The sequence below is a fragment of the Chamaea fasciata genome, unplaced genomic scaffold (genome assembly GCF_029207755.1).
Source record: "Chamaea fasciata isolate MVZ Bird 193981 ecotype frontalis unplaced genomic scaffold, bChaFas1.0.hap1 SCAF_6, whole genome shotgun sequence".
NCBI classification, from domain to species: Eukaryota; Metazoa; Chordata; class Aves; order Passeriformes; family Sylviidae; genus Chamaea; species Chamaea fasciata.
Genome location: NW_027094091.1, coordinates 57,741,132 through 57,751,306, shown reverse-complemented (window position 1 = coordinate 57,751,306; position 10,175 = coordinate 57,741,132). Strand labels below are relative to the sequence as shown.

At 58.9% G+C, this 10,175-nt stretch overlaps 1 protein-coding gene across 1 annotated transcript; it reads left to right on the top strand.

The window, feature by feature from the left end:
• Nucleotides 1-1,618: 1,618 nt before the first annotated feature.
• NKX6-1 (NK6 homeobox 1) lies at nt 1,619-5,206 on the top strand. The gene is made up of 3 exons (XM_066185032.1): nt 1,619-2,654; nt 3,292-3,464; nt 4,443-5,206. The coding sequence occupies exons 1-3, from the start codon at nt 2,045-2,047 to the stop codon at nt 4,692-4,694; spliced, it is 1,035 nt and encodes a 344-aa protein (XP_066041129.1). The 5' UTR covers nt 1,619-2,044; the 3' UTR covers nt 4,695-5,206.
• Nucleotides 5,207-10,175: the final 4,969 nt, after the last annotated feature.

Sequence of the window (10,175 nt, the reverse complement as noted above, 5' to 3'; positions counted from 1 at the left end):
GCCAAAGTTAAGGCGAGACAAGCTCCTACGCGTCCTTTCTCCAAGTGTATTCCGCAGCTTTAGAATTTAAACCAAAGCAATTCAGAGCAACAAAGAATTATTTAGAAATAGAAGGAAGCATAGTTTCAGGTAGAGGACCAACATGCCTCCGCTTTAGCTAAGATTCGTAATAAAAATGAAATTAATTTTCACACCATCCCGTTTTTCCACGCTCGAGGAAAACAGAGTTCCTCACAGGTACAACACACGGGCACAGTCAGTACAGGGTAAAAATTCTTCAGGGTGATTTTGTATCACTCTTCCGTGGAATGCTTTTTAGGGGACACATGAGATTTTTTTTTTTTTTTCCCTTCCAGTCTTAGGCTACGGGAAGAGCCGTGAGCAGCCGGGGACGCTGGGCACAAGTGTCCAGGGGGCTCGCTGGTACCGAGGGCCTCGGGTGTACAGCACTGAGCAGTGCCCAGCGGCACAAAACCACCTGGTTCCAGCGGGGACAGAGAGCATCCACACGGTCCAGAAGCGTGCGGGAAGGGCCGAGTCAGTTCACACCACCCGCATCCCAAGGAAGAGCCGGGGCAGGCCTAGCCCGACCGGGACTCGAGCGGCTCCGCTCTCTGGAGTCGCTCCCAAGGCACCGAGACAGATGGACTGAGAGAGAGAGAAAGCAAAAAGGGAGAAGGAAGGAAGGAAGGAAGGAAGGAAGGAAGGAAGGAAGGAAGGAAGGAAGGAAGGAAGGAAGGAAGGAAGGAAGGAAGGAAGGAAGGAAGGAAGGAAGGAAGGAAGGAAGGAAGGAAGGAAGGAAGGAAGGAAGGAAGGAAGGAAGGAAGGAAGGAAGGAAGAAAGAAAGAAAGAAAGAAAGAAAGAAAGAAAGAAAGAAAGAAAGAAAGAAAGAAAGAAAGAAAGAAAGAAAGAAAGAAAGAAAGAAAGAAAGAAAGAAAGAGTAACACCAATAGATAAAAAGATGGGGAAAAGACAGGAATACAGAACGAAAAGTTAAATGAGAGAGGGGAAATAAAAAGAGAAAGAGAGAGAAAAGGAGAAAGGAAAAGGGAACCGAGAAAGTAAAGGAAAATTAAATAAAGTGTAGAAAAAGAAATTAAAATTTAAAAAAAATAAAAAATGAAAGGAGAAAACAAAGGAAAACGGAAAGCAAGAAAGAAAATTTAAAAGAAGAGAGAAAAGGAGAAGAAAAAAGGGAAAGTAAAACAGAGAAAAAGGGAGAAGAAAAAGGAGAAGAAAAAGCGTAAAGGGAAAAGAAAAAGGAAAGGGAAAGGAAAGAGAAGAAAAAGAGAGGAAAAGGAGAGGAAAAGGGGAAAAATAAAGAAGGCGAAAGAGAGAAAAGAAAAAGGAAGAGGAAATAGAAAAATGGAAAGGAAAAAGAGGAAAAAGGAGAGGAGAAAAGGAGAAGAGAGAAGAGGGGACAATAAAAGAAAAGCCAGGAGCAGAGGGGAGCCAGGCGAGCCCGAAGTTGGCGGCGGGGCGGGCGCGGCGCGGGTGGGCAGGGCCGGCAGCCGCCCCGCCCCCGCCCCGCCGCCGCCGCCGCCGCCGCGCCCGCTGCCGGCCGTGCCCCCGCTAAAGGAGGCAGGGAGCGGGGCGGCGCGGCAGTGCGCCCCGAGCCGCGCCCGCAGCCCCGACAGCAGCCAGCGGGAACCGCGCCGGGAGGGATGCGGGGCGCCGGGGAGGAGGCAGGGGCGGCGATCGCGGTCCCCGCGCCGCTGTGAGCCACCGGCCGCCGGCGGGCAGCGGGAGCGGCGGTATATCCGCGTAGGCGCACGGCCGCCGCGCAGACACCCGCGTACGGCCGCCGTCCGACAGCAGCGCCGCTTTCCGCCCCGGGAGCGTCCGCCGAGGCGCGGCCCCGATGCCCGAAGGGACGGCGGGGCCGCCGCTCGGGCGCTTAGCTCCCCGCTAGAGGCGGCGGCCCCCGCGGGCTGGATGCGCGTCGCCGGTGCGGGCGGCACCCCCGGGCCGGCCGCCGGGGCCCCGCGGCGCTAGGGGCCGTCCCGGCCCCCCGCCCCGGGCCGGCGGCGGCGGCGGCGCGGGGATGCTGGCGCTGGGGCAGATGGACGGCGCGCCCCGGCAGGGCGCCTTCCTGCTGGGCAGCCCGCCGCTGGCCGCCCTGCACAGCATGGCCGAGATGAAGGCGCCGCTGTACCCCGCGTACCCCCTGCCCGCCGGGCCCGCCTCCTCCTCCTCCGCCTCCGCCTCGCCCGCCTCCGCCTCGCCCTCGCCGCCGCTCGGCTCCCCCGGCCTCAAGGCGCCCGCCGCCTCCGCCGCCGCCGCGGGCGGACTCTCGGCGCTGGGCACGGCCCCGCCGCAGCTCTCGGCCGCCACCCCGCACGGCATCAACGACATCCTCAGCCGGCCCTCCATGCCCCTGCCGGGCGCCGCGCTCGCCTCCGCCTCGCCCTCCGCCTCCTCCGCGGCGCCCGCCGGGCTGCTGGCCGGGCTGCCCCGCTTCGGCAGCCTCAGCCCCCCGCCGCCGCCGCCGCCCGCCCTCTACTTCAGCCCCGGGGCCGCAGCCGCCGCCGCCGCCGTGGCCGCCGGGCGCTACCCCAAGCCGCTGGCCGAGCTGCCCGGCCGGACGCCCATCTTCTGGCCGGGGGTGATGCAGAGCCCGCCCTGGAGGGACGCCCGCCTCGCCTGCGCCCCCCGTGAGTACCCAGCGTCGCGGGGCAGCGGGGGGAGAGGGCCCAGGGAGTGCCGGCGGTGCTGGGGAGTCCCCGCGCTCCGGCATCGCTGTGAGACTCTCCTGCCCCTCCACCCGGGGCCCGGCCGTAGCCGAGGGGGCTGGCTTTGCCTCGATTTTTTTTTTGTTTTCGATTCTTAAGTTCGCTTTGCTCTCTCCGTCCCCCCCCTGGTCAGCGCTAAACTCTGTAATATGTCGCTGGTTGTCGCCGGCGAGAAGAGGAGCGCCTTCCGAGGGGAAGGGGCCGCGCTGCCGCCGCCGCCGCTGCTGGGGACTCTCGGGGCCGGGATTGGCTTTAGGGGCGCGCACAAACTTTCCCCGAGCAGGACTTTCTGTTACCGCCCGCTCACACCGGCCGTGGCTTTTTTAGAAAAAAAAAAAAAATCATTTGGCCGCTCAGATTTTTGATCCTTAAAGGAAAAATAAGCAGGGAGAGCCGAAAGGCCAGAGCCTTGCTTAGGCAGTAGTTTTCTTACACACGCACCCCCCGCTTAGAGACCCCTCGGTCCCCTGGGGCCGCTTGAGAGTGAAGCGCTTTCCCAAATCCGTAGATTAACTTGTCTGTCCCTGCCTTCCCTTTCTCTCCCCCCTCCCTTCGCCAGATCAAGGCTCAATTTTGCTGGATAAGGACGGAAAGAGAAAACATACAAGACCCACTTTTTCTGGCCAGCAGATTTTCGCTCTGGAAAAGACTTTCGAACAGACGAAATACCTGGCGGGCCCGGAGCGAGCCCGGCTGGCCTATTCCCTGGGGATGACGGAGAGCCAAGTCAAGGTGAGAGCAGCGGCTCACGCACCGGGCGGTGCGGGGCTGGAGAAGCGGGGAACAAAAGGGCTCCACCGCGGAGACGGGATCCGTCCGAACCGGCCGGAGATGCTGCGGGCTGGCGTGGCCGAGCCCGCGGGCACACGGCGAGGGCTTCCCCGGCAACCACCGGCGCTTCTCCCCTTGTTGCCTTACTGCGGGGCCGAGAAGGTTATTTTAAGGCATTTAAAATACCAACCAAATTGAACCAAACAAACCCAAGCAAGGCTGAGAAGCCGCGAACACCACGGGGGTGGTCAGAGCACTGAGAAAGCCAGGGAAAGGGTGATGTTGGGGTGTCGCACTGTCGCACCCACGCTCTTTTGGTTAAAAACTGGGGGCTTTGGGCAAAGCGGAGGTGTGAGGAGTTGGGAGAGCGGGCTGAGCTCCCCAAGAACATGCAGAGGCGTTTGCTCGGCGGACTGGGCCCGAGGGGCCCCTCGGCGGTGCTCACGCTTTCAGTCTGATCCGCAGAGCCTCCTTTGTCACTGCAAATACGTCCCGATGGTTGCGAATAAATTATTGCAGTTTCTACAATGAAAATGCCCCCCTCCTCTGGCAGCGTCCTGCCGGAGAGTAAATACATCTGGCGGGGCAGGGGCAGCTGGGAAAGGAATCAGCCCCAAACGCGTGTTTCCCCGCCCGAGGCAGGATGGCAGGGAGCGGCCCGGGCCCGGCGCGGGTCCCGGGGGAGCTGGGTTCGGCTGCTGGCCCACGCCGGGCGGGCCCCGCGCCGGGCCGGGTGTCGGCGGCTGCCGGGAGCGCGGGGCCGCGGGGCTCGGCCGCTTTCGTTGCGGGGAAATCGCCTGAAGGGCGGCGGAGCGGGAGCCGCTGCCGCACGCCGGGGACTGGCCGGGCAGCGGGCGGGATGGGAGCGGGCCGGGCCGGCCGCCGCGGTGGCCGTGCCGGTGATGGTGACGGTGACGGTGACGGTGGCGGCGGGGGCAGGTCTGGTTCCAGAACCGACGGACCAAGTGGCGGAAGAAGCACGCGGCCGAGATGGCGACGGCAAAAAAGAAGCAGGACTCGGAGACGGAGCGGCTGAAGGGCGCCTCGGAGAACGAGGAGGAGGACGACGACTACAACAAGCCCCTGGACCCAAATTCGGACGACGAGAAGATAACGCAGCTCCTGAAGAAACACAAGCCGGGGGGCGGCGGGCTGCTGCTGCATCCCCCGGAGGGGGAGGCCTCCGTCTAGCCCGCTTCGCCCGCCGCCGCTTTCGGAGATGTACAGATCTATTTTTCTAGACTCTACGCGCCCGGGAGGAGGAGGAGACGCCGGAGGGGGAGCAGAGAGGACTGCGGGCAGCGGGCCCCGGCAGGCGCGCCCGGCCCCCGGCGCCGCGTGTTGTTGTAGGGTGGCGGGCGGAGGGAGCGGCGGGGGCTGCCCCGACCCCCCGGCCCCGCTCCCGGCCGTGTCTTTGCCGGCTCTTTGTAAATAAACCGTGAGTCAACCGCGACCATAGGCGTTCCTTACTGTGAATATTTAAAATGTAAAATACCTTCTTTTTTTTGTACAGCGGGGGCCGAGGGCGCAGCCGCCCCGCCCGTCCCGGCAGCACCGGGGGCACCGCAGGAGCCCCCGGGACGGCGGCAGCGGGGCCGCCGAGGAAAAAGCCACCGTGGCCGCCACCGGTCCCTCCCTCGGGCCGAAACTGCAGCGGCCCCGCGTGCTATTTATTAGTATTTTTGAAACACTTTCTGTTGCGGTCGTCGTGCAAGGGAGGGGTGGGAGGGGGAGGAGAGGGCGGAGGGACAGAGTTTGCTTTCATTTACACCGTTTCCAATCAACCGCGTGTTGAAAAAGTAGCTGGTGGGAATTGTCACAACCACTGTCAGTCAAAATATAAAATTCATTTAGTTGCTGTATTTGAATTTAAAGTGTGTTTTCTTTTGTATCATACGGAATACTAGAGAATGTAAATTGTTTTCTTTTTTTTTTAAAGCTGATAACGATGATATATCGTGATAGAGCATCTTAACATTTATTAATTTATATTAAAAATAATTCGGTTTGTAAAGAGAAGAAAAGCCCTTTGCAAGACCAGTTAAATGTAATGCACTTTCTGTTAAAAAAAAAAAAAAAAACAACAAAACAAAACAACAAAACGATAAATCAATTAAACCAGTTTAAAGACGTCTGCTGCCTTCACTAAAGGGTACAGATAATCTCATTTTATCAGAGATTAAATAATGAAACCACGGTACAGGGGGAGGAAAAAAAAGAAGAGATAATTTTCCTGGTGTGTTGTTGATTCTTAGTAGTAGGGTTTTTTGTTGATATTCGATTTGTTAAAAGATTTTTTGTTGTTTGGGCGCCTTTTTTTTTTTTTTTAATGGAAGTTGACCATTTTGTTGTGGGAGTTCAAGAAGGATACAGATAAAATAAGCCGCTGGTTGTTTGGGGACGTGAGCGGGCAGGCAGTTTCCACCCGACCACTAGAGCAGTTCGGCTCAGCCTAAATTAGGCTGTTTCAACTTTTTCAGAGTGGGCGACGCAGGGTTTCATTAACGACAGAATGTTACCATTATTATGGGAAAGAAACTGCTTTCCAAGAAGAAAACAGTGGATAAAATAAGAGCCCGGCTAAGCGTCTAGAACAAATAGACCCAATACCAGAACAACTGTTTTAAATTGAAACTCATTATCCAGCGCGATCATTTCCATATCTAAACAGTCCAGAAACAATCGCCTTTTTTTTTTTTTCCTCCCAAGGACCAGCAGAGCAAACAGAATCACTGACATTAGAGAGAAAAAGGGCCAGCTATTCTGGAGGAAAAAAAAAATCTATTTGGGAATAATTTTCTAAACAGAAAAAAAAAGAAAAAAAAAAAAGAAAAAAAAAGTAGAGCAGGGTTTTATTCCTCTTTCAGCTCACACAATGCCGGGGCCGGGAGAAGGGAAGGAGCCCGGCGCTCTCCGGCTGCCTCGGCGCGGCTGCCCCGGCTCTCCCTGACCGAGGTACCAGGGGCTGCCCATCGTCCACCGACACTCCCGTCCCCACCCCCATCTTTCCCGATTCGTTGTGAAGGCAGGAAGGCAAAGGCCGGTCGTTTCCCACAGAGCTGACTCGGCCCTGCCGGCTCACGCCGTTACGATTTCCCCGCGGGTTTTGCGGGGCGGCGGGAGAGAAATCAAAATGCCGTGGGGTCCGGATCACAGAGGTGGGGACCGGCCGGAGCCCGGCTGGGGGTCTCCGCCGAGACAGGACCGCCCGCACACCCTCAGCCCCTTCCCCCGGCGGCCACTCCGCCGGCCCCGCTCCCCCGCAGCCCGGTCCCGGCCCTCCGGAGTGCCCCCGGGCTGCCGCCAGCGCTCGGGCGGTCCCCGGCCCGTTTTCCAGTTCACCGCAGCACCGACTGAGGCTTTCCAGTTAATTTACTTCTGCACAGAGACCCAGCTGGCCACCAGTTGCAGTTGGCACCGTCAAAGTGGAATCGCGGGAAAAGAGCCCAATGCTGCCCGCTTGGTTAGGTTGGTTTTGTCTGGGGTGCTGGAAGAAAGAGCAGGGGATTCACACGAGCTCGCAGCCCCCCTTTTCGGGACATGTTTTGGAAGCCAAAGCCGGCTGGGCTCGCTCTCCTCCAGGAAAGGACTTTTTAGGAAGAGATTCAATAGCTAACCTCGGGATCGCTGCCACGGACAGCACGGCGAACAATTAAAAGACAAATGTCAGCGGGCTTCACGGGGCGTGAGGTTCCCCCCGTGCGCGGGGGCCTGCCCGGCCGAAATCAGCCGCAGTTTCGGCTCAGCCCTTCGTGCAGGCAGGAATTTGTGGCGGAACTGTATGAACTCCGGGATAACGATATTAAAAAAGTGCTGCACAGCCATGTCCATAGGGAATGGGCCCGGCGGAGCCGCCCCCCGGCAGCCGCCCCGAGCTCGGGCCCGGGCCGAAACCCCCGCGGGGAGTAAGCGGCCGCGCACACGCGTGGGGAGCTGCGGGCGGGTCCCTGCCTAAGCGGTGAGAGACCACAGCAGGCCGGTCCCGACAGCTCCCTTCGCACGCAGCTTTTGGCTTTCCCTTCCTTCTGTCACGGAGCCCTCGGTTTTAAAGCCCACTCCCTTCCGTGTGCGGGATTTCCAGGCTCAGCGGAAATAAAGGCAGCTTTTTCTGGGATTTTCTGGCACAGGGGAAATAGAGAAGGCTGTTCCTGGGTTTACCCCAGGAAATACCTATCTCGGTCGCTGCCATGTGCCTTCTCTGGGGTGCAGAAGATAACGCGGGAGAAGTTCCCGGCTGTGCAGTCCCAGGGTGCCCAAAGCATCCTCCCTACTTTTCCAACCCCTCTGCTTTGTCGAGGTACTATGCAAAGGGAACCCGACCGTCTGCAGCCCCAGCGAGCATCACTGTGGGCAGAGAAAAAACTTTTTCTTCCCCGTAGAAGCGTCCCAAGCGCAGGACCCGGTCCACGCCCTGCAATAGCCGTGGGCCCCGCGGGACTGAGGGGAGGGATGGAGGGAGGGAGGCAGGGGAGGCAGGGGAAGCAAAAGAAGGGCCGGGGACCACCCCGTCCCCGGTACCCCGCTCCCGGCCGGCAGCTGCTGCCTGCGGGACACATCCATATGGATGCGGACATATGGACGCGGGCAGGATCCGCACCGCCGTACCACAGCGGGGACAGATTACAAGAGGAAGCCGACGGCCGGCGGGAGGGCAGGAGCGGCCGCAGGGAGGGGGAAAAGGAAGAGCGGGGTAATGAAGGGGTGCCTCTACTCGTGGCGTGTGCGCTGGGGGAAAGCCCAGTCCGTAGGCCGCTGTCACCCGGCCCCTGACGAGGCCCTACAGCAGCGCTGGCACAGCCCCGAGGCCTTCGGGCTCTCTCATTCCGACAGCGACTCCTGCTCAGAGCCCCCGGCGCAGGCAGCAGGCAAGGCAATGCCTACACCCTGCCAGAGGGATGCCCAGACAGAAAGCCATGCGGGGACAGCGCGACCATTTCAGCGAGCGATGGCTTCTCCCGCCCTTTCCCTCACACGCGGTCTGCTGTGCTGAGCTCCTGAAATCCCGTTATCCCTCATCACTTCTCAGTGCTATTAATTTTTAACGCTTCCCATATCACACGCACGGCGTCTTCCCTCCGCTCTCCCTCCGTTTTCTGCCGCGATGTTGTTTCGTGCAAGACCCTCGCTGTACCCCTGCCAGCCGCCCAGAGGCTTTGCTTTAGGGACACGAGTGGTCCCGCAGGCCAGAGAACGCGGGGGTTAAATGAGGGTGATGGGCTTTCAGCCCCGGCCCGGACACTCCGTGTCCTCCCCGTATGGCGGCCGCGGGGAGAGGCACCGCTGGGAGAGGCGCTTGCTGCGGGATCCACCGCCCAGAGCCGGCGACGCTAGCCGCAAATTAAAAAGTAAGATGAACTGCTCCCTCCTAATTGCAGCTCCGCCTTTACCTTCTGCACCGATAGGTATTTCCCAGTTACACGTTTCTGGCGGCGCTTGCCAGCTGTCTCCAACAGCGGTTACAAGTCTCCGTGAGGGATGCAAACATCTGCCGGGGGAGGAGGAGGCGGCGGCGGCGCTGCCGCGGGGAGCAGCGGACGCCCCGCACCTCACACCCCGCACCGCGCCCGCCGAGGGCCCGGCAGCGGCTCCGCGCCCCAGCGAACGTGGTTGATAAGGATAAAGTTATTGATACAAGGGCACGAGCAGGCAGCACCGCGCCTCTCCGCATCCCCCGGGGGTTCAAGCCTCGTCCGGAGGCCCGGGGCTCGAGGGAGGCGCTCGGCGGGGCCGGTCGGTGCCGGCGCTGCCCTCCGGGGCCGGCGGGCTGCGGGGAGCGCCTGGCACCGGCCCCGCGGCAATAACGCGCTTCCGCACACCCAAGTGCATCCCTGTAATAACGTCCTCGATCATTTATTAAAAGTCGTGTCAAGCGAGCCCACATAATTCATCTTTATGCAAATACATCAATGTCAAGCCATTAGTGTATTGCTCGGGTTTTTTATTAAAGTGCATTCTTTTTAATTCAGCTCAGCAAAATACGAGCCCTATTGCTCAAGAATTATAGCAACTATTAGAGTAACATATGGGCAACATGCACTCAGAAAATAAAAATCAACAGATAAAGTGGCAGGGTCACAACTGGGAGCAAACACTTAACAAAATGGCAGTGGGGTAATAGATTTTCCGCCCGCGTCCCCGGCTCTGGGGTGTCAGGAGGAGCCCGCCGGCGCGATCGTGGGGCGGCCCTGCCCGGAGCCCGCAGCCATCCCTGCCCGGCCCCAGCTCCAGCACCTTTCCCGGTCCCTTCCTGGCCGGGGCTGCGGGGGCGCAGCCCTGCCCCGCCGACACGCACCTCCGAGCTGCCCCCCTCCGCACCCCCAAGTCTATCCCGGATTTAATGAGAGAGTTGCCCACATCCTCATCACCCCAGCATGGTAATTGAGCAGATCTATTAACTTGTTACACTAGATTTGTTTAAAGAGACTATTACACAGTCATTTAATCAATTTGTTACACTGGAGGTCCTGACTTATGAGACACTTGCCGTATGATTCCTTAATGACTGAATTAATTTGTTTTAATAAAACCAACATTGTGTACAAGCACATTTCGAGAAATGTAATTTTGGAGACGGAACAGTCCAATGCTTCATCTGATTAAGTCTTTCCTATGGTTTATCAAAGTCGGGAGTTGCCGTCATAAACTGCGTGTATGGGGTATTTTTCTTTTTTA

What these genes read in the sequence shown, in the direction of transcription:
- NKX6-1 (XM_066185032.1), top strand. Translation starts at nt 2,045, where the DNA reads ATGCTGGCGCTGGGGCAGATGGACGGCGCGCCCCGGCAGGGCGCCTTC. An exon ending in CCGCCTCGCCTGCGCCCCCC is followed by an intron (nt 2,655 to 3,291) that starts GTGAGTACCCAG and finishes TCCCTTCGCCAG; the next exon opens with ATCAAGGCTCAATTTTGCTG. An exon ending in TGACGGAGAGCCAAGTCAAG is followed by an intron (nt 3,465 to 4,442) that starts GTGAGAGCAGCG and finishes CGGCGGGGGCAG; the next exon opens with GTCTGGTTCCAGAACCGACG.